This window comes from Phyllobates terribilis, unplaced genomic scaffold (genome assembly GCF_046119375.1).
Source record: "Phyllobates terribilis strain yellow unplaced genomic scaffold, ASM4611937v1 Scaffold_2__4_contigs__length_985480577, whole genome shotgun sequence".
In the NCBI taxonomy this organism is placed as follows: domain Eukaryota; kingdom Metazoa; phylum Chordata; class Amphibia; order Anura; family Dendrobatidae; genus Phyllobates; species Phyllobates terribilis.
In genome coordinates this window covers 703,942,973-703,967,122 of record NW_027362762.1, presented here as the reverse complement: position 1 = coordinate 703,967,122, position 24,150 = coordinate 703,942,973, and the positions used below count along the sequence as shown (strand labels likewise).

The 24,150-nt window shown below is 42.0% G+C and overlaps 1 protein-coding gene across 5 annotated transcripts in view; it reads right to left on the bottom strand.

The window, feature by feature from the left end:
• Positions 1–24,150, bottom strand: part of TRIM33 (tripartite motif containing 33) — a 163,795-nt gene that overhangs the window by 95,689 nt on the left and 43,956 nt on the right. For all 5 annotated transcript variants that reach the window (XM_073667143.1, XM_073667141.1, XM_073667145.1 and 2 more), the window contains exon 2: positions 14,920–15,038. In XM_073667143.1, coding sequence (XP_073523244.1) covers positions 14,920–15,038 — 119 coding nt within the window. The remainder of the gene's footprint in view (positions 1–14,919; positions 15,039–24,150) is intronic.

Sequence of the window (24,150 nt, the reverse complement as noted above, 5' to 3'; positions counted from 1 at the left end):
AGTAAATTTTGCTTCTTTTATTAATTAGTGATACATGGGGCTTCATCAATATCATAGTTGCTCTTTTCTTAATGATATCTGGCGATATAGGTAAAAAAAATAAGGAAATAAGTATCTAGTTTAAGTTTATTTTAGTAATTGAAGTTATAAAAATAAACATTTGTTCACCATTCTGTAAAATACTTTTATATATTAGACCCTTTTTTTTTTTTTTTTTTTTTTTTTTTTAGCAGGGGCAAGGCTAGTTTGAATTGACAGTGGAATTGGTTTTCAACTTTTAATTATTTTTCAATTATTATACACATTGTGGCCCTCGTAAGGTCATAAAAGATCTTTAGGAGGTATTTAAATATTGAAATATTTTATTTTTATCCAATATCACTTGTAATTGGGGGCGGTATATTAGCTTCAGTTACAAGGGAAATGCTGGCTGCATAGTAGAGCTGTCTGGATCTGTGTACAGCATCCCCTGCTCCCTCCCTGTACACCGCAATCACATGACCGCTATGTATGGAGAAGGAAGCGCTTCCCTTTACTGCACACACAGTGCAGGGTATACAGTGATGGAGAAAGCACAGGTAGTAACTCTGACTGTCTCTGCTTTCCTATGTAGTGACGTTTTAGAAAATCATTGAAAAGCAGGAGCCTAGGTATTCAAGTCTATGGGCAATACTAAAGCTGTTAAAAAAAGAAGTATATAAGCCGAACAACCCTTTTAGACCCAACACTACATTTTAGAATCCCACCAGCATTACACAGACATAATCAAACCAAAATCAGAAGTCAGGACCACCAAGGCCAAATATGTAGAAGGATGCCATGGCAAAATACCAGCCTAGATGTACCAAGTAATATCTTTATAGTCATGCATCACTGGCACAATGAAAGGACAATTACTGTGCTCATGACCAGACCTACCAACCATAAAGGGGAAAATGCGTTCTGTCACTAGTATTTTATTAGTAATAAGGAGAGGAGCTCCTTGGTTGATCACATGAGACTTGCCAATCTCTTCTACTAAAGATCACCCAGGCATGTTAGTATAGACTGAACACAATCTGCATTTCTATTACCAGTATATACAAGAGGTTAGTTAGCCTGTGGACAACAGATGTTTATATCTCAATTGCCTCACAGAGTGGAGACAGAGGTGGATATGTTGGATGTAACCAGCCTGATCCTCTTTTCCAGGAAGATAAGCACATCAAGTTTCTGGCAATCCGTTATCACAAGCCAATTACTGAAATAAAGCAACCATTTGCCCAACTTAAAGGCACCTGATTATGACAGGGTGGGTTTTTCTTTAGATTACCCCTCTCCTCTGCTGTAAATAAAAAAAAAATACTGCCCCCCCCCCCCCCCCCAAAAAAAATATAATATAATATAATATAATGCAACCAGCTAGTTTCGGACTTCAAACAAATTGATGTAAGTCTGCAGAAGAGCTGTGCGCACAATGCAGCAGGATATTCTAATTATATTTTATTTTAGATGGGTTAAAAGTGGTTGTCCTCCACTTCCATATTGCTGACCTATACTCGGGATATGTTTTTAATATCAGACCAATCAGATGTAAACAGTGTATAGAGCCAGGCTTATCTGGCTGGGGGATGTCAGACCCCACCCCCATGACAAACTATCTAAAAGATAAGAGAACAATATTCAAGTAGTGGACAACCCCTTTAAGATGATCAAACCTTGGCTATAAAAGGTGATTATTCACTTCAACTTCTTATCATAAACCTAAATGCTCCTGCAGTCAATCAGGAGCAGGTCTGGTACCTGTTAGAACACGTTCACACGTTTAGTGTTTTACATCAGTATTTGTAAGCCAAATCCAGGAGCAAATAAAAATATAGAAGTGGTGCTGTGTTTCTATTACACCTTTCCTCTGTCACGCGTGGTTTTGGCTTACAAATACAGATGTAAAATACTGAACGTGGCCTTAGGCAGAGTTTACATGTCCCAAATCAACCTTATGTATCAGCTGTAATAAACAGAAAAACTTAGTTTCAAACTGATGAAAAACTGATGCAGTAAAGGGAGTGTGACCCAAAAATGCTAACTAAACCACTTATATAGGTATATAGAGGACTTGGCGTATAATAATCCATCGCCTTAAAGGGAATCTGTCACCCCCTGGGACCTATCAGATCTCTAATATGGGCATACAGGTGATAGAAATGTAAATCTAAACGTACCTGTGTGGCCCATAGTAGAGGTCTGCTTGCTTTGAAATATCTTTTTATAAAATCAGTTTTCCTATGCTTAACGCCAAGAAATCCCCATCTACCTACTTAATTTAAATATTCCCCCTCCCCTGCACGTCACAGGGCCCTGTGACGTCTAGTCTAGGTCTTCATATCCCGCACAAGCGCCTATAACGTAAGGCACGTTGTTTTTTTTTCCTCTCGGCCCTATTTTACACTGCTGGGCTCTAATGCGCAGGTGCCGGGGAGTCACTGACTTCCGCTCCAGTGACCTCCGACATGCGCAATAAGGTTTGGTCCCCACTTCCTCCTGGCATCCTGATAGTTAGGAACTATATTATGTATACACGTGTGGGCTTCACCCAACCAATAACCATGAGTGGAGAAAGTTTTTTTGTTATCATTTATATTCTCTGAAACAAGGCCAAGAAATGAAAAATTCTGCCGGAATATGTAAACTTTTGAGCACAACTGTACATACAATACAGTTCCTAACTAGCGTTGAGCGAGTATGTTCTGTTAACCCTTTCGCAGAGTACGCTCGGGCGGAGCACCAAGTAGTTACAGCTGCTCGGTGATATGCTTGAATCACTCCCGTGTGCATGATTTGCGACTATTTGACCGTTTTATTACATGGGAGGAATGTCTATTTCTTACACATTCCTCACATGTAATAAAGCTGTCAAACAGTAGCAAATCATGCACACGGGAGCGATTTAACCTCATCACCGAGCAGCTATAAATACTCGGACAGAACATACTCGCTCAACACTATTCCTAACTATTAGAATGCCAGGAGGAAGTGGGGACCAAACCTTATTGTTGCGCACGCCGGAGGTCACTGGAGTGGAAGTCACAGTAACTTCCCAGCACATGCGCACTAGAGCCCAGCAGTGTAAAATAGGGCAGAGAGAAAAAAACAACAACGTGTCTTACGTTATAGGCGCATTGCACATGTGCGGGATATGAAGACCTAGACTGCACGTCACAGGGCCCTGTGAGGTGCAGGTGAGAGCAGGGGAGGTGGGAATATTTAAATTAAGTAGGTAGGTGGGGATTCCTTGGCGTCCCCCCAGACGCCAAGCATAAGGAAAAGGAATTTTATAAAAAGATATTTCAAAGCAAGCAGAGCTCTAATATGAGCCACACAGATATGCAGGTATGTATAGATTCACATTTTTTATCACCTGTATGCTCATATTAGAGGTCTGATAGGTCCCAGGGGGTGACAGATTCCCTTTAAGTGTCATCACTTAAGTGTACAAATATGAATTATACCAGAATTGAACTAGACGGGAACAGAAGGTTACTGGATATATCGTGACCGTAAACAATGTTTGTTTTTCACTCTAACCCCCATAATCCTTCACTTTTTACAAACCCCCTAATCTCTACATCTAAGTAAGGAACTGGTCATCTCTCCCTCCATCCATCTCACCTCCTCCTCAGATCTGTTCCTCAACATTCAATCCTGTGTCTCCAAACACAGACAGCCACCTCATCCTCTTCCCTGCTCCCACCTACTAACACTTTCTCTGCTCCTCCTCACTGCCAGAAATATCTCCCCAAATCCTGGTCCTCCTCACCACATCCCCACATTCACTTCTACCTCTCATCCATAATCAATCACAACTTTACACAACTTCTTTAACCTTATACCCATCCATCCAGCCCCTGCATCCCCACAGTACCACTAACAGGAGCTCTATGGAATGCTCGCTCTGTCTGCAACAAAATTTCCTACATTCATGATCTTTTCATTACTAACAAACTTTCCTTCCTCTGCATCACTGAAACCTGGCTCACCCCCTCTGACACAGCCTCTCCAGCTGCACTTTAGTACAGTGAATTCCATCTTTCTCATACCTCCCGCCTCATTGACAAGCTTTGCGGAGAAGATGGTTTTCTCCTGTCAGATAACTGCGCCTTCACCCAAATTACACTGCCACCCTCCGTTACCTTCTCTTCTTTTGAGGTGCACTGTGTGCGCACTTACTTACTCCCCCTCCAACTGGCTGTCATTTACCGCCCCTCAGGGCCAGCCACCACCTTCTTCGACCACTTCACCACCCGGCTGCTTCATTTCCTTTCCGCTGACACCCCCACTATCATCATGGGCGACTTCAACATCCCCATTGACACTTCCCTCTCAGCTGTCTCTAAGCTTCTCTCACTTCCTCTTTCGGCCACGCTCAATGGTCTTCCGCAGCCACACACAAAGATGGCCATACTCTGGACCTCATCTTCACCTGCCTCTGTTCTTTATCTAACCTCTCTAACTCACCTCTCCCACTTTCTGACCACAACCTACTAACATTCTCTTCCCTCTCCTCTCCAGGACCACAGTCCCCACTCCACAAACCTGCACACCCTCGCAGAAATTTTAAACACTATGATCTACACTCACTTTGAGTCCCTTCTCCCTCTTGCAAACAGAAGTTCCTTACACAATGCAAATGCTGCTGCCGCTTTATATAACACCACAATATCTGCAGCTCTCACACATACCAAAGCTCGCAAAATCAACAGACAACCCTGGCACACCAGCCTGACTAAAGAACTGAGGCGAGCTTCCAGAGTTGCTGAGCAGAGATGGAAAAGATCCCACTCCAAAGAGCACTTCATCACATTCAAACAGTCCCTCACTACTTTCAAGTCCACACTCACTGCGGCAAAGCAAACATACTTTTCATCTCTCATATCCTCCCTGTCTCACAACCCTAAGCAGCTATTCAATACTTTCAACTCTCTCCACCGTTCCCCAGCACCTCCTCCCTTTCCTCGCCGCTGAAGACGGCCTCATTCTTCAAGCTGAAGATTGATAACATTAGAGAAAGCTTAAGGCCCCGTCACACTTAGCGACGCTGCAACGATCCCGACAACGATACGACCTGTCAGGAATCGTTGCTGCGTCGCTATGAGGTCGCTGGTGAGCTGTCAAACAGGCAGGCTCACCAACGATCAGGGGAGCAGCGACATCGTGGAAAGAATCTTTCCACGATGTCCTGCTCCTGGTTACCAGCCTGCTGCTGAAGCAGGAGCAGGCTGGTAACCATGGTAAACATCGGGTTACTAGGGGCACACGCGCGCCTAGTAACCCGTTGTTTATCATGGTTACCACTCTGCTACAGTGAGCGGGAGGTTACCGCTCACTTTAGCAGGCTCGTAACCATGATAAACAACGGGTTACTAGGTGCGCGTGTGCCCCTAGTAACCCGATGTTTATCATAGTTACCAGCCTGATCGCTGCTCCCGCTGGTCACACACAGCGATGTGTGCTGACCAGCGGGAGGGCAACGACCAAAAAATGGTCCAGGATACTTTGCAGCGATCAGTGACCTCACAGCAGGGCCTGATCGCTGCAAAGTGTCACACATAGCGACATCGCTGGTGAGGTCGCTGTTGCGTCACCAAAACCGTGACAAACCGCAGCGATCTCGCTATGTGAGACGGGGGCTTTAGGCATACAACACCTACCCCCTCTCATACTCAACCCTCCTCCTCCAAAACCAGCTTCTCCGCTATTACAGAAGATCAACTTTCCGCTCTCCTCTCAAGATCACATCTCACCACCTGTGCACTCAACCCAATCACATCCCACCTCATCCCAACCCTAACCCATCTCTTCAACCTTCACAACTCAAAAGCTCTGGAACAACAAGTCCACCTGGAACTATCCTACCAGCTCTCCTACCACTTACAATCTGGCTTCCGATTGCACCATTCCACTGAAACTGCCTTAACTAAAGTCACCAATGACCTACTAACCACCAAATCCATGCAACACAACTCTGTCCTCCTCCCTCCTGGACCTCTCCTCTGCTTTTAACACAGTGGACCATTCCCTATGTGAGGTTTCTACTTACTTGGATGCGTCGGGAGGCAAACAGAAAGCATGTTCCTTTAAATGTCCATGTTGGTTTATTATTTCATAAACCAGGCAAAAGTAATACAAACTGCGCTTAGGTCAGGCAAAAACAAAGTAAAAGAGTCCTTAAGGTAAAGTCTCTGGTTAGCCAGTCCTGTGGGAACACAGGCTGGGTATCATCCAGTTCACTGGCTCAGTCGGGAGACCACAACACAGGAGGCCTTCTCCCGCCAAACAGAGACCATGTGCAAAACAACGGCCTCCATTTTATATGTTAACTGTTATGATCTGCAACATGAACTAAGGAGAGATAGGGGAAAGCGGTCCCTACAGTAAGACTAAGCTGAATCCCTACGATGTAGCGGGCTGCCTGTTCCTAGCGAACAGACCCGCCTTAGTCCTCGGCTAGTCTGAACGAACACCTATAGCATAAGGGGAGGGGTCCCTAAAACAACTAAGGACTGGAACAAAAATGGGACACCTCCTAAACAGAGAAGTTGTTGCAGAACACAAAAAGACAAACTGACAAAAAAGGTACTAAAGGTCCCAGAAGGACCAAGCGAACTGACAAGAGATAGGCACAGAAGCACCTGGCAAGAAAAACAGTCAACAACACTGAAGTCCAGCACAGCCAGGAGGGAGGAGCTGGAATATAAAGGCAGATTGTCACGTGACCGCAAAACACAAGATGGAAAAAAACAAACAGGAGGGTTCTAAAATTAACCACACCCAGAGGTGAGGTATGTGGGTAGGTACATCCGCCCATCTCTCCAACTACCCGTAACCCGGCCCCAGGTGCATCAAACAGTCCTCTCAGTGCTTACGTGGACTAGAGCAATATTCTGGGTTACATCACAGAGGTCAGCCATCTCTGTGATACATATGTCCCATCAACTATGTGTCCGTTAGCCACCTTACACCTATTGCTACAGATTATCTCATCTCTTGGCATCACAGACTTGGCCCCATCTTGGATCTCATCATCCCTAACAGACCGGACATTCAACGTCTCCCACTCACATATCACCTCCTCACCTCGCCCCTTATCTGTCGGTGCCTTGCAAGGTTCAGTCCTAGGACCCCTGCTCTTCTCCATTTACATCTTTGGACTGGGACAGCTCCTAGAGTCCCATGGCTTTCAGTATCACCTCTATGCTGATGAGACACAGATCTACCTCTCTGGACCCGATATCAACGCACTACTAACCAGAATCCCACAATGTCTGTCAGCTATTTCATTCTTCCTCTCTGCTAGATGTCTAAAACTTAACAAGGACAAAACAGAATTCATCATCTTTCCCCCATCTCACTCAACCCACCCAAAGAACATCAATGAAAGTAAATGACTGCTCACTCTCCCCAGTCCTGCAAGCTCTCTGCCTCGGGGTAACCCTGGACTCTGATCTCTCCTTCAAACCACATCTCCACGCCCTTTCCACCTCCTGCCGACTCAAACTCAAAAGTATTTCCCGAATCCGTACATTCCTTACTCAAGAATCTGCAAAAACCCTAGTCCATGCCCTTATCTCCCGCCTCAAGTACTGCAACCTCCTGCTCTGTGGCCTCCCTTCTAACACCTCCAATCTATCCTAAACTCTGCTGCCCAACTAATTCATCTGACCCCCTCCCCCTACACACACACACACACACTTCTCCAGCCTCTCCCCTCTGTCAATCCCTTCATTGGCTCCCCATAAGGCCACGGCCCCACTATCAATATTTGGTCAGTATTCGGTTAGTATTTTTTCTCAGGAGTGGGAACCAAAACCAGGAGTGGGTGAGAAATGCAGAATTGGTGCACTTGCTTCTATTATACCTTTTCTCTGATTGCTCCTCACCTGGTTTTAGCTCCCACTCCTGAGAAAAAATACTGACCGAATACTGGCCAAATACTGATAGTGGGGCCGTGGCTCAAATACGGCTTTAAAGAAGGCGATTAACTTTTATTATAATTAAATGATTACAGAAAATAGGAAATAGTGTGATATTGCGTACACTTTTGCATAATATAAATCACAAAGCTAAAGTACTTACAGCACACATTATACTGGAAAAACTTCACCAGGAGCAACATACATCAGTCCGGGTGACATCAGCCGTGAGAAGCAAAATAGCGAAGGCAGAGAAAAGTCCTGGGATGAATCCACACTGCGACGTCAGGGCGTCCCTCTTTTAGTCCAGAGGTCAACAGGCTTCCGTCTTAGCTGAAAACTTCACTAGCTTATATCTGACAGGTTCTATTTGTTCAATACAGTATCTTTCTTCTGAGTGGCCAGCTCTTCAGATTTCAATTAACACTGAACAAATATATCACCGGAGATGAAACATGCCAAAGGCTCCTTGAACCAGATGTTTTACCATTCCATAAACACAGCATATTCTCACCAAATATTGCTAACGAATGTAAACATCCATCGTTCTCACTAAACATTGATAAAAGAGCTATGTTGTACTGGGTGATACTATAAACAAAACATTAATAGAGCTATGCAGTCCAGGTGTTGGGAAAATTACAGAAAGTACAAGGCTAACATAAGCTGAACTGTTAAAGGGTTCTTTACAGACAGGCTACCAATATGGATTCCTGATGGCCAATAACAACTTAGCACTACACATACAAAGCCATCCACAACCCCTTCTCCTCCATAGATCTGTGACCTAGTCTCCCGGTACATACCTACACGTAACCGCCGGTCCTCACAAGATCTCCTTCTCTACTCCCCCTTATCTCTTCCCACAATCGCATACAAGAATTCTCCTGTGCATCCCCCCTACTCTGGAATGCTCTACCCCAACACATCAGACTCTCGCCTACTGTGGAAACCTTCAAAAGGAATCTGAAAACCTAACTCTTCCGACAAGCTTACAACCAGCAGTAACCACCGCTCCACCACACCGCAGCACGACCAGCTCTACCCTTACTTACTGTATCCCCCACCCATCACTTGTGGATTGTGAGCCCTCACGGGCAGGGTCCCCTCTCCTCTTGTTTCAGTCGGTGACTTGTATTGTTCAGGATTATTGTGCTTGTTTTTTATGTTTACCCCTTTTCACATGTAAAGTGCCATGGAATAAATGGCACTATATTAATTATTACAGCGCCATTTATTCCATGTTGCTTTACAAGTGAAAAAGGGGTATGCATAGCAGAAACACTAACAATAATCTTGACGAGTCAGCGACTGGTACGGGAGGAGAGAGGACCCTGCCCGCGAGGGCTCACAATCTACAAGGCTATAATAATTAATAACAATCATACCAGCAGTATTACTTTTATTAGCTTAGAATGCAAATGAGGGGGCTTCAGTGCTCCCTTGACTTTCGCCAAGGACTCCATGAACTGTTACGTCCCCTCAAATTGCATAGTGAGCACTGTACTCAATCAGCAGCTCTGCACGGACACAGAGCTATCGCAGGCTGCCTTGACTGGCAGCTGCTGACAAGAACAAGCAAAGAAAACTCATAATGACACAATGTGAGAATGGCTGCAGTGTTCTCCAATTGTCATATCTTGATTGACAGCGCTGAACGCAATCAGCAGCTCCAGACTGACACTGCAGCTGTGCTCATATGGTCATTGCTGGGTTCGTGTTTGTGGCCGCCACTCTGTATTGTACTGCAGAACCACTAAATGACTTCAGGCAGAAATCAAGATAGGACAGTGCTCAGAATGCAAACAGAGGGCACAATGGTGCAACGAGCCCTAGCCCAAGCCAAGAATTTGCCGTAGCCTCCTTATTTGCATACGAAAAATACATATCTATAATTTTATTTTTATAACAACTAAACCACTAAAAGCAATAATACAAGTATAATTATTATCATATCTTTGTAAGGCTATGTTCACATGTCCAGTAATCATCAGTTAAGACGGATCCAGCAGTAATCCGTTGTGAAGACACAACTTTGTCGGCCTGAAAAAAAATTATTTCAACTGGTTACATTTTTGTTTAAATATTGTCTATAGAAAACGGATCCGTTAAATAGCCATCCGTTTTTCTCCCGTTTGAAAAGGATCAGTTTCGAACAGATGATTGCTTGAAAGTTCACATGTCCAGTAGTATATGATAAAAACATTTATTTTTACACCTACAGTAAGCAAAAACAGATCCCTTTCAAATGGGAGAAAAACAGATGGCTATTTAATAGATTAGCTTTCCATAGGAATCAATGTTAATAAAAAAAAACAGATCCAGGTGAAATCAGATTGTCAAGCAGACAAAAAAGTTGTGTCTGCACAGCTTTGTCATCACCAGATTGCTGCTGGATTAATTTTAAAAGATGATTGCTGGACATGTGATTTTAGTCTAAGGCTGTGTGCCCACGATGCGTTTTTCAAGCGTTTATGCTGTGGAATTTCGCCAGCATAAACGCTTCAAAAACGCATAGTAATCTGCCCCCCATGGTCCCCAATGACAAGCCGCACTGTCAATGCCCATGCTGCGGATTTTTCCGCACCATTTATGCTGCGCTCAAAAATCCGCAGCATAACCATTAATTTTGCGGAAGCGCGGCGTGATCGCCGCCATTGACTTGCATTGAGACGCACTTAATCCGTGTCAGTATATTTGTACTCACAGATTATATGCGTTTCAATGTGCGGATGGTACCCAAGTCTGGAGGAGAGGAGACACTCATCCAGACCTGGGTACCATTGTACCTGTAAAAAAAATAATAAAATAAAAAATAAAGATTATATTCACCTTCCGACGGCCCCCGATCTCCTTCCCTGTGCTTGCGGGCAGGACTGAAGGACCTGCGGTGACGTCACAGTCATGTGACCGTAGGCCCTTCAGTGCAGTGTCCCGCGATCAGCTGGCAGCCAGGAACGAGCGCAGCAACACACGCCGGGCCATCGGAAGGTAAGTATAGGTTTATTTTTTTATTTTTAAACATTATTTTACGGTCACACTATATAAATCCATGCTGATGCTAAAATCGCCTGGAAAGCGCTTGTCAATCCGCATGCAGAAACGCATGTGAATGTCAACTTCAAATCCGCATGTATTTGGCAGGAAAAACGCATGCACAATCTGCATGCGTTTTTTCTGCCAGGGAGATGCAGAAATGCTGCAGAAATTTTCTGCTTCATTTCTGCATCATGGGCACATAGCCTTAGTGATTCAATTAATGTTTTGGGGGCGAGTACCTTTAAAACTGATCCATTTACACAGACTTCAACGATTTAACAAATGGATCCATTGGCAATCAGGTTCTTTTGGTTTGTGCAACTATTTTCTCTGGCTAAAAAACTGCAGCTGGATCGTTTTGGTAAATTACTGGTGTCAATGTAAAAGGATCAGATTTAAAGTGCTTCAGTTTGAAACGGATGCAGTTTTTTTGATGATTGGATCTGTTTCAAATGGATGATTATTGGACATGTGATCTCAACCTTAGACAGAAGTTTATTACACAGCACTCAGGCAGAGACAGCATGGGAAATGAGGAGAAACTGTGTTCAAGTCAAATTAAATGGGTTGTCCCCTAATTGGTTACGCCTTCTTAATTGCCCCCACATAAAAAAAAAAAAAATCCTACTTCCTTCCCGGACTGGCATCACTCTTGTGATGCTAGCACAGTGATTACCAGCACTTGCTTGACATAGTTATGTCATGTGACTGTTGTAGTTAACCCCTTAAGCCCCGCGGGTGGTTTGCACGTTAATGACCGGGCCAATTTTTAAAATTCTGACCACTGTCACTTTATGAGGTAATTACTCTGGAACGCTTCAACGGATCCCCCTGATTTTGAGATTGTTTTTTCGTGACATAATGTACTTCATGATTGTGGAAAAATTTCTTCGATATCACTTGCGTTTATTTGTGAAAAAAAAACGGAAATTTGGCGAAAATTTTGAAAATTTTGCAATTTTCAAAATTTGAATTTTTAAGCCCTGAAATCAGAGAGATATGTCACACAAAAGAGTTAATAAATAACATTTCCCACATGTCTACTTTACATCAGCACAATTTTGGAACCAAAATTTTTTTTTGTTAGGGAGCTATAAGGGTTAAAAGTTGACCAGCGATTTCTCATTTTTCCAACAAAATTTACAAAACCATTTTTTTAGGGACCACATCACATTTGAAGTCACTTTGAGAGGTCTTTATGACAGAAAATACCCAAAAGTGACACCATTCTAAAAACTGCACCCCTCAAGGTGCTCAAAACCACATTCAAGAACTTTATTAACCCTTCAGGTGCTTCACAGGAATTTTTGGAATGTGGAAGAAAAAAATGAACATTTAACTTTTTTCACAAAAATGTTACTTTAGACCCAATTTTTTTTTATTTTCACAGGGGTAACAAGAAAAAATGGACCGCAAAATTTGTTGTGCAATTTCCCCTGGGCACGCAGATACCCAATATTTGGGGAAAAAACACTGTTTGGGCGCACTGTAGGGCTTGGAAGGGAAGGAGCGCCATTTGACTTTTTGATTGTAAAATTTGCTTGAATAATTAGCGGACACCATGTTGCGTTTAGAGAGCCCCTGTGTGCCCAAACATTGGAGCTCCCCCACAAGTGACCCCATTTTGGAAACTAGACCCCCAAGGCACCTATCTACATGCATAGTGAGCAGTTGCAACCCCCAGGTGCTTCACAAATTGATTCGTAAAAATGAAAAAGAGAAAAAAAAAACACTTTTTCATTGTTACGAATCAATTTGTGAAGCACCTGGGGGTTCCAAGTGCTCACTATGAATCTAGATAAGTGCCTTGGGGGGGTCTAGTTTCCAAAATGGGGTCACTTGTGGGGGAGCTCCAATGTTTGGGCACACAGGGACTCTCTAAATGCAACATGATATCCGCTAACAATTTGAGCCGATTTTCCATTCAATTTGTTAGCGGACACCATGTCGCGTTTGGAGAGCCCGTGATGTGCCTAAACAGTGGAGCTCCCCCACAAGTGTCCCCATTTTGGAAACTATACCCCTCAAGGATTTTATTAAGGTGTATAATGAACATTTTGAACCCAGAGGTACGGCACAGAATTTGTTTACATTAGGTCATCATATTGAATAAGTTGTCATTATTCAGTCAACCCTAGCCCCAGCACAACCCTAGCCCCAGCACAACCCTAGCCCCAGCACAACCCTAGCCCCAAACCCAGCCCTAACCCTAGCCCAATCCTAACCCAAGAGTTTATTTTTGACGCCGTTCCTTGTGCGGTATAAGTGATTAGACGACTTTATTCTTCGGGTCGGTGTGATTACAGCAATGCCAGAATCATATGGGGTTTTTATGACTGACAGCTGTCACACACTAAAAGACGCATTTTTTGTAAAATCTACTTTTTGCATCGCCATATTTTGAGAGCTATAATTTTTCCAGATTTTGGCAGACAGTCATGTGATGGCTCGTTTTTTGCGGGATGACTTGACGTTGTTATTGGTGCCATTTTCAGGCACGTGACATTTTTTGATCGCTTTCTATTCCGATTTTTGGGAGGCAGAATAAACAAAAACCAACAATTCAGGAATTGTTTTTTTTTTTTTTTTTTTATTCTGTTCCGCGTGTGGTAAAATTGATAAGGTAGCTTTATTCTTCGGGTCAGTACGTTTACAGCGGTACCACATTTGTATCATTTTTCTATGTTTTGGCGCTTATACACAATAAAAGCTATTTTATAGAAAAAAATATTTTTTAGTATCGCTTTATTCTGAGAGCTATAACTTTTTTATTTTTCGGCTGATGGAGCTGTATGGCGGCTTGTTTTTTGCGGGACGAGATGACGTTTTCATCGGTATCATTTTTATTTATATGCGTCTTTTTGATCGCATGTTATTCCACTTTTTGTTTGGCAGTATGGTGATAAAGCATTGTTTTTTGCTTCGTTTTTTTTTTTTTTTTTTTTTACCGTGTTCACTGAAGGGGTTAACTAGTGGGACAGTTTTATAGGTCAGGTTTTTCCGGACGCGGCGATACCAAATATCTGTACTTTTATTGTTTTTTTTTTATTTTTTTTATAATAATATTTATTGATGGGTACATTATATTTTTATTTTTGGTGTATTATTTTTTTTATTTTTTTATAATATTTTTGCACATTTTTTTTTTTTTTTTTTTTCCCACTTTCACACAGTTTATACACTTTATTACTTTGTCCCAGTCTGGGACTTTCACTTTTTTTTTTTCTGATCGCCTGCATGGCACAGGAATGGAGCACCATCCCTATGCCATGAAGGCTGTCAGAAATGCACAGTGTGAAGATTGCTTGGAGATGCACTGCGCATGTCCAAGCAATCTTCCTGCTCTTTGGTGACCCGGATGTTGTCATGACGACATCGGGTCGTCATGGCAACACCCGGGAAGCCTTTGCAGACTGCGCTGGAAGCCGGAAGAGGAGGTGAGTATCGCCGATCACCTCCCCTTGCCCCCGCAATGCGCGATCGACTTCGATCGCAGCATCGCGGGAGTTAATGTGCTGGGAGCGGTGCAGGACCGCTCCCTGCACATAGTACCGGGTGTCAGCTGTGACAATCAGCTGACACCCGGCGGCGATCGCGCCCGCACAGCCTGCGTGCGCGCGCGATCGCGATGACGTACTAATACGGGTCTGGCTCTTAAGTCCCAGGGCACAGACGCGTATTAGTACGTCAGATGTTATTAAGGGGTTAATCAGAGGCTGCAGTCTTCACTAATCTGTCAGAGCGGATGTCCAAGTACCGGTATATATTTTTATTTTATGTGGGGCACTTAATTTAGAAGGTGTTGTACAGTTGTGAATAACCCCTTTAAGTTGATAGCGGAGGGTCCAAACTAAACCCAAGTTATTTACCCATGTACTTAAATAACAAAAAAGATTACACACAAGATAGATGGAACTGTAGTTGGCCATACCGGCTCAGACTTTTCATCGGTGCTACTTGGCGATTCAGTTGAGTCTTTCACAAAGTAATTATCCACCAGGTCGATCTCCCTGCATTCTTGTCGGCAAACAGGACACCTTATCACACCAACTAAAACCAAAAAGACAGGTAAGCGTTACAACAATGCAAAATGTTTTATTTTTAAACACATTTTTTTTTTCAAATAAACTAGAGAACTTTTCACCAAAATTTTCATGTTGAACAGGACACAGGAAGTAACAGTGGCTGCAGAGCAGAATAAGCGTTTTTTTTTTTGTATGCTTGATTTTTTTTTTAATAAGTATTTGGCCCCTAATGAGATAATTTCCATTAAGTCCAAGTGGGTGCTATCAGACAGTTCAATAGGGGTTTGTGCTTCTACTATAGGCATTGCCCAATCATAAGCAGGCAGCAAACCTCAAGGAAAAAAAAAAAAAAAAAACACACACACACACACACACACACACACACACACACAAGCATAGAGCCAACATCTCAGTGTGTGAGGTGCAATGATACAGCCCTGATCTCCTGTTATAACCATCTGTTTGAGTCAGTGTGCAGCAGAGTTTAGCTGTGTCACATTACAAACCCTTCTATGAGCTCTCCTCATCTCAACTCTGATATACTGCCCCTCTCCCCATATTGTCAGGATTAGGCCACATTCACACATTCAGTAATTGGACAGTATTTAACGTAAGCCAAACATCAGGAGTGGAACAGTCAGAGGGAAAAAGGTATAATAGAAACATGTGCACCACTTCTACATTTCTCACTCACTCCTTGTTTTCATTTACAAATACTGACCAAATACTCAACGTGTGAACGTGGCCACATACTCATGTCTGTTGTTTTCAACTTGTACTTGCTCTGCAGTAAGATCAGAGCAGACTGCCATTACATCTCATACAGGAGTAACCTGCCTGTTCTGGACTACTCCTGCATGAGATGTTATGACAGCTCTAATCTCACTGCAAATAAAGCTCAAGTTGAGCAGAACAGACATAAGTGTGATTCATACACTTTTAGCTCTCAGCTTGTGGTCTTGTGCTTCCAAACAATGCAGATCCAATTTGGAAGGGGTAAGCTGATTTTTTTTTTACTTCATGTGTGGTCATCAAAAAAAATAACCCATTTAAGTCAGTTTGTTGCGGTAATGTATTTTAATGAAAAAAAAAAAAACATTCCTAATACCACAATTTGCATTAAAAATAAATAAAAGAAATAGAAAATGTTGCAATTTTCATACTGACCATTAGTGATATTTTAGACTACCTCACAGTTGTTTTAAATTCATACCTCCATTAGCCACAATGAACAGAATTAGACCCTATGTTTTCTACTTATAATGAGCGGGTGAAAAGGTGATTGTGAAGGGAGGGCGAGCAGGGTCAGGTGTGACGTCCTCTATTATGAATGGTGGACCCTGTGATATCAGCTGTGTATAGAAGTGTTACCTGTCATTACAATACTGTGATAATATGGAGCCTTGCTGAAAACTGTTCCATAAACAACAGGACGTACGAGTCTAAAGTAGCCCTGGTAACCAGTATGAAAAACTTTTTGCAATTTGGCTTCAAATTTGTGAACTTTGATATGGTCATAAATCATTTTTGAAAGCTTCATAAGATAAATAAAACATACTTTCAGTCCTGGGGTTTTTGACAGCTTTTTGGTGCAACAAGCTTTCAATTTATTTGAATGAGAAAACATGTCTGTACTGCGTTTTATTTTTTTGCTCATTTTCTAACGCGCTTTGAAACGTGTCCTATCAATGCTTGTGTGTAATTTCTGCGTGCAAACACTGCAAAATGCCTGTTTTATTATGCTATTTTTTAGCTACGTTTTTTGCAATCGAAACAAGACAAGACACACCCTATTGCTACACCTCATCAGAATTTAAAAAAAAAAAAAATAAGCTGAAAAACTGCGTCAAAAATCGCATGGCTTCTTTAGACATGGATTTATCAGTTAGAGTGAACATACCATTAGGCCACATTCAGTTTTTCGTTATTTTTTTACATCAATATTTGTAAGCCAAAATAAGGAGTGGAACAATCAGAAGAAAAGTATAATAGAAACACGTCACCACTTCTGTATTTGTAAGCCCAAATGAAGAGTGGGTGAAAAATGCAGATTTAAAAAAAGGACCAAATACTGAATGTGTGAACGTGGCCTAAAAGTTGCTACCCATGATTCAGGCAGCGTGAACCCAGTGACAGGTTCATTTTAATTCATATAATAGACAAGGAAAAGATATTGATACGTGTAACCTATATCCTGCATAAATATACATTCTTTAACAAGAAAACAGATACTGTACAATAAAGTTGTATTTGCTATCCACAGTATAGGCATGTTGTATGTGATTGTTAGGGGTCTGACTGCTGAGACACCCATGATCACACAGGTAACTTTGGTACCCAGATTCCCATGATTGGTGGGGATCCAAATTGTGCCATCAGCAACTTCATTTATTCTTTGGATAGGTGCGCATGTTATAGCCTTTAGCATTAACTTTATTCAGCTGGTCATCACGACTGAGGCAGTGCCACATTTTTTTTCTTATTTATGGCAAACTAACATTTTTTTCAGATATCTGTGGGGGGCAAACATTATTAAAAGTTATTACTATGTTAAAATTAATAAACACAATAATCCTTTGGAAAACATGGTATTTTAAAAGGCACTATTGTCTGTTAATGCAATGTCACAGAAAGCTGACATAAAAAGTAATTTTAACTACTGCAATGAAAGTTATGTAGGTGTATAAAATCATCGCCGCCTCCTGACTTATTTACATGTGCCTTTTCTGCACAAAAAGGAAGACTTTAGCCATCAAGTCGCATAGTTTTAATTATGTCATTTTAGAACTACTGATTACTAGATGGCCAACGACTAATCATTAAATCCCAAAGAAGCACAATTTAACTTCTTATATTATTTGCTTTAGTGGCTTTTCAAGGGGCAAACCATTCAGAAAGTCATTGAGGTGTCTCTTAAAGGGGTTGTCCGGCCTTAGGCTCAAGTCTGCAGGCACTTTACATGACTGCAGACCTGGGAATCCTCACATTGTTAGCACTCTGCGCTGTGAGGATTCTCCGATGTGAGGAGTATGTTGTCACGTGACCATAATTATGAGATTTGCATACTCCCAGCCACATTCAGACTAGACTCGTGCAGTGCACCTGCATTGAGCGAGGCCGCACTCATCTAGTCAGCACATGACTGCATGTATGCAAATAACTTTTGGTCACGCGCCCGCTGCTCCCGGCGCCGTCACCGTACTCACAGTGGGCAATATGAGAATTAATAAGTCTGCAGACTTGTAGCCTAAGGCTGGACAACCCCTTTGATAAGTGACATGAAGGTTGAGAAATGTTGCTGGAATGCTTACATACCAAAGAGAACCAAGCTCGACACACATGGTTAAAAAGTTACTAAATATATCAGATGATATCTTTGATAGCCTTTTGGTTGCCATGAACAACAGCGTCAAATTTTAATGTTTAAGAATTCATTTACTAGCCACAGAAAACTCATTTACACTGATGTATTAGGACCCCATTCTGCTTAATAAACAGGAAATGACATGATGTTAAATGGCCAAATTATTTGAGTGAAAAATGATCAATAAGTTTCTCATTAAAACTAAATCAAAAAAACAGAATTATTCTTCCATTTTGACCAGTTTATTTTTTAATTAAAAACACAAGCTACATGTTTTTTTTGTCTCCACTAATTAAAAATACAAGTCTAGATACAAGATATAAAGCCATGCTGTCTGGTGCGTTCACCTTTTACTACAGCAATTTATAAATTCCTCCAGTGGGGAAAAAGAGACCTGGAGCTTTTACTTTTAAGTGGGTCTGATGGGAGACCACAACTTGGGTAGAGACAGTCTATACACTTACTAATACTAAAGGGAAATCAGCTACACATGTTGATGGAAAACAACTTTAATAACCTTCCAAGTCTCCCATTTGCACACGCTATGTAAGCATACATTTACCTTAGTCACCTGCCATATGTTGGATACTTTTGCTTATCATTAAAAGTGAAACTTCACCCTGGGACTGGAACAGGTCATGGTCAAAAGTTTTGAGAATGACAAAAATTGTGTTTATCATAAGGTTTGCTTCTTAAAGTGTTTCTAGATCTTTTATTCAGATGTTTCCATTGTTTCTGAAGTACAATAAGTTTTTAAGAAGTTTATTAACTATTGACAAATACATCAAGTTTAAGCAAAGACTCAATATTTACAGTGTTGACCCTTTCAAGACTTCTGTAAGTCGCCCTGGCAGCAGATATCAGTTTCTGGGCCAAATCCCGACAGATGACAACCCATTCTTGTCTAATCAGGGCTTGGCGTTTATAACAGTTTGTGTTTGTCCACCCACTTTTGAGGAATGACCTAATGTTCTCAATGTTGAGATCTAGGGAGTTTCCTGGCCATGGACCCAAAGTTTCAATGTTCTGTTCACTGAGCCACTTAGTTATATTATACTTATGCCACGGTGCTCCATTATGCTGGAAAAAGCAGCATTGCTAATTACCAAATTGCTCCTTGATCATCAGGAGAAGGTGCTTCTGGAGGTTGTTTAGATGCCATTATTTATTCAATGTTCTTGGGCAAAATTGTGAGTGAGCCCAATCCCTTTGCTTTACTGTGGTATAACAGGACTCATGGTAGGGCTCACCTTTTCTTCTCCGGACAATAATTCTTCTCGATGTCTCAGACAGTCTAAAGGGGGCTGCTGCTTCTTCAAACAAAAAAAACAACACTTTACCGCAGTCCAATCCCTGTACTTCTTAGAAAGGTATTTTGCCCTTAGAAACATGCGTCACACTTTTTCTCAGTTTCTTTTTCTTAAAATGCAGGTCATAAAATACAAGACCAGCTGCAATTGTTCACTATGGGTAATAAGGACGCTTTTACTGTTCAGACGTTGTGTTTTTGCTGCAGACAAAACCTGCACTTTTGGCAGTAAAGATGCTGCTTACAAAAAGCAGGGTTTGCTGCGTGTTTCAGGATCCCAAAGTTCAGCTATTCCTCCACCACAGAAGCATGAACACAGGTCACCAACGCAAGACATATGTGAAAAAATAAAACCATTTGAGAAAAAAGGCAATTTGATCAAATTAGTGTAAAAAGATTTTTATGTCTGAAAAAATAGAGACTATTCTAAACAAAAAAGTTCATAGGAGTTCATGAAAAAATAAACAATAACAAATGTAAGAGGGAGGAGGTGAATTGGTTGGGAATAGTTTACCTATGACATTAGTAGTCCATTGAGTTGTAGGACATTGTTTACTTTCACACTTTGGTCAGCCATTGAGTTGATCAGGCATTGTTCAATTCCACACCTTGGTCAGCCAATGTTTACTTTACATGCATCCCTAATTTAATTAAACTGAAGGAATCCTAAATTGCCATTCTCAGGTAATGAAACCAAGACATTATGGTTTGTTTAAACTTGGGGGGGGGGGGGGGGGGGGAATCACAAAAATAAATGTTTCACATTCAGTTGCTGTACCTGATTTTTTTCCCACTAAAAACGCAGCAAAATCTGATACCTGCATTTTTTGCACTTACTCATTGCTTTCTATGGGTGAAAGCACGCTGCAGGAACGCTGAATAAAGTGACATACTGAAGTTTTCAAAAACGCAGCAGTTTCCCAATTCAGTCAGGGGGAAAAAACAATGTGTGCATGAGATTTATGAAATCTCATAGCTTTTGCTGATACCGTAAAATGTAGCTTAAAAGCATTAATTTGAATTAAAAAAAACACAATGTGTGAACATAGCCTTGGATATTATTCCTTATTTAACCTTTGGGACCTGCACTGTTAACTAATGGGTTAAAGGCCTTACTCAGCTTGAGAGAATCATGAGCAAGTGCTGTGTCTCTTTATAGATACAAGTGTACATCGGCTTGCATCCGCCATACACGTTAACAGATGAAAGAAGTGTTGGCTACATTTCAAATGTACTTCTGCACAGTCAACGTTGTTGTAAAATGCATGTGAGGGTTTCATTAGTGAGCCTTATGAAGTTCACACTCATGCTAGAACCCAACTAATAGACTTATTGATACCCAACAATACTAGCTAAGCTTACGATACAATTTATATATATGGTGTACCATGTACATCATATTAGGCGGTAATCACATTTACTGGAAAATGCTGTCAATTTTAGGGTGGAAAATAGGCAGCATTTTACAGGAGCAAAGTAGATGAGAGCTCCAAAAGCTCATCCACATGCTGCAGCTAATTCCCATGTAGAAACAGACCTGTGCTATAGACTGTTTTTTTTTAATCTGCAGCTTATTAATTTAATGCTGAAAAAATTGTAAGGAAAAAGTGGGACAAAAAAGAGAAAGTAAAGATCCACAACGGAGACTTTTTTTTGCAGATTTTTGCTGTATCTGCAATGGCATATTAATTTAAAAAAAAAGAAAACACTGCTGCCAAACATTGCTCCTGGCAGGGGCTGTAGCGGTCGCATGGAATGAAGCGGCACCACAGGAACATAAGATGCACAGAGTACGCAATTTTTCCTAGGAGAAAACAAAATTGGCAGCATCGAGATTGACACAATTTGGTGCAGATCTACTGCGGCATACTAATAATTGTGGATTCACATGTGTGTGAATATGCCCTTAGGCTGTGCCCACGATGCGTTTTTAATGCGTTTCTGCAGCTGCGGAAACGCATTAAAAACACATGGTAGAAGGCCTGCCATGTCCCCCAATGATAATCCGCATGTGCTGTGCACATGCTGCAGAAATTTCCACTGCGGATTATCATTGCGGAAAAAAACGCAGCATTACCAATTACTTGCGCAATTGGCGCGTTCTAATGTGCGGATGGTACCGGAGTGTGTAGAAGAGAAGACTCTCCTCCACACCCAGGTACCATAGAAACTGTAAAAAAAAAAGAATAAAATAAAAAAATAAAAGATTATATTCACTTTCTGGCGGCCCGCGCTGCGCTCCTTCTCCTTTGCCGGCACATCGCGTTGGACTGTAGGACCTGCGGTGACGTCACAGTCATTTGACGGTAGGTCCTTCAGTACAGGGCATCGCGATATCCCGGCAGCAAGGAACGAGCGCAGCAGCACACCCCGGGCCATCGGAAGGTAAGTATCAGGTTTATTTTTTTATTTTTAACTATTCTAATGGTCACACTATATAAATCCATGCTGTTTGCATGGATTTATATAGTCTGACCTAGTTGTCAAGCACTTTCAAAGTTATGCTAAAATCGCTTTGAAAGCGCTTGTCAATCTGCATGCGGAAATGCATGTGAATCCGCATGTATTACGCAGGAAAAACGCATGCACAATCTGCATGCGTTTTTTTCTGCCAGGGAGATGCAGAAATTTTCTGCTTCATTTCTGCATCGTGGGCACATAGCCTTAGAGCGTGTCAATTCCTCAAGACTGCATCTGTACTTGCGTAATTGGCGTGTTCTAATGTGCGGATGGTACCCGGGTGTAGAGGAGACTCTCCTCCGGACCCAGGTATCATTAAAGAAATTTGTAAAAAAAAGAATAAAATAAAAAATAAAATGTATATTTACCTTCCGGCGGCCCGCGCTGTGCTCTTCCTTGCTTCCCGGCACTTTGTGGTGGATTGAAGGACCTGCGCTGACGTCAGAGTCATGTGACGGGTCACGCAACGCTGACGTCGGCAGGTCTTTCAATCCACCACTGCCGTCAAGGGAGAACGGAGTGTAAAGCAGGACAGCGCGGGCCATCGGAGGGTAAGTATACATTTATTTTTAACCACTCTCTCGGGTCACACTGCATAAATCCATGCCATTTGCATGGATTTATATAGTGTGACCTAGTTGTCACAAGCACTTTTCAAGTGATGCTAATCGCTTGGAAAGCGCTTGTCAATCCGCATGCGGAAATGTCTGTGAATAACGCTCCATTTCCGCATGTCCCTGGCAGGAAAACGCATGTACAATCCGCATGTACAAATCCGCATGCGTTTTTTTCTGCCAGGGAGATGCAGAAACGCTCAGGAAAAAATCCTGGGCATTTCTGCATCGTGGGCACATAGCCTAAAGGTTTACACAGATGGTTAAGAAACCCCAGATTTTAATTTATAAGCCAATTTTAGTTTTAGAGACCGTTTGTATTTTTTTATGCTCACTTTTGGTTATATCAGTATTTTCAAAGTATTTAAAGAGATCACTTTTAGACTATATAACAAGTCCACTTATACAGGTTTTTACACCATGATGCAATCATGTGAAGTGTTTAGGAGATTGTGTGTTTGCTTCCCATCGCCTGTGCTGGCAGCTGAAGTATCTTGTACACTTTGTTACCCCACATTAAAATTAATTACATTAACTCCCAAAGTACAATATGGGGAATATATGAAATAAAATGTATGATCATTAGAGATAAAATAAACTAGAGATTTATACGGCTTTTGGCACTCCTATCCAGTAGACTGTTGACATGCAATACTGGACCTGCTCGGGTCAGAAATCATTAGCTAAGCAGATGGGTCTACTCCCTCTGCTCCCCACAAGGACGCGAGAAAGCTGCAAGAGGCGTTGGGTTATGACACAGATCTGCTGTACTCTACACAGTAGAAACAAAGAGCCGGTCCATGTGTCATTACATGTCTCACAGGAGAAAGCCTGTCCCGACCTTCTGGGGACATGTTCATTTTACCTACTGCATAACGCCTTCCACTTATGATTGGGCAACGTCATGTAGGGGAAAAAATACACGCCCCCCAGAGACAAATCTCTGCTAATGTCTGCTTTGTTGAAGGAGAAATAAAAATCTAAACTTTATAAGCAAATATCTCTGCAATGGATCTGAGATATTACAAAAAAAAAAAAAAGTTGCATTCAGCTGAAACAGTGGACAGCAATGTGCCCCCCCCCCCCCACCCGCTGCCTGACCCCACTTCCATCTGCGCGTCGCTGACGGCATTGGTAAAAGAGGGGCAGCTGATGACGTCATCGCGTCAGTGCATAAGAGACGGGCAAGGTGGATGTGTGTGTGTGTGTTTTTTTTTTCTTAACGTGTATGGGATGTTCGGCAGAACATGGGGAGCCCATAGTGGCTCTCATGCTGGACGTGGGGAGGCTGTGTGGGGCTCATACGGTATATGGGAGGGGCTGTATTTGGGTTCAAACGGTATATAGGGGGGATGTCAGCATACTTACTTCTGCTCAATATTAAGTCATG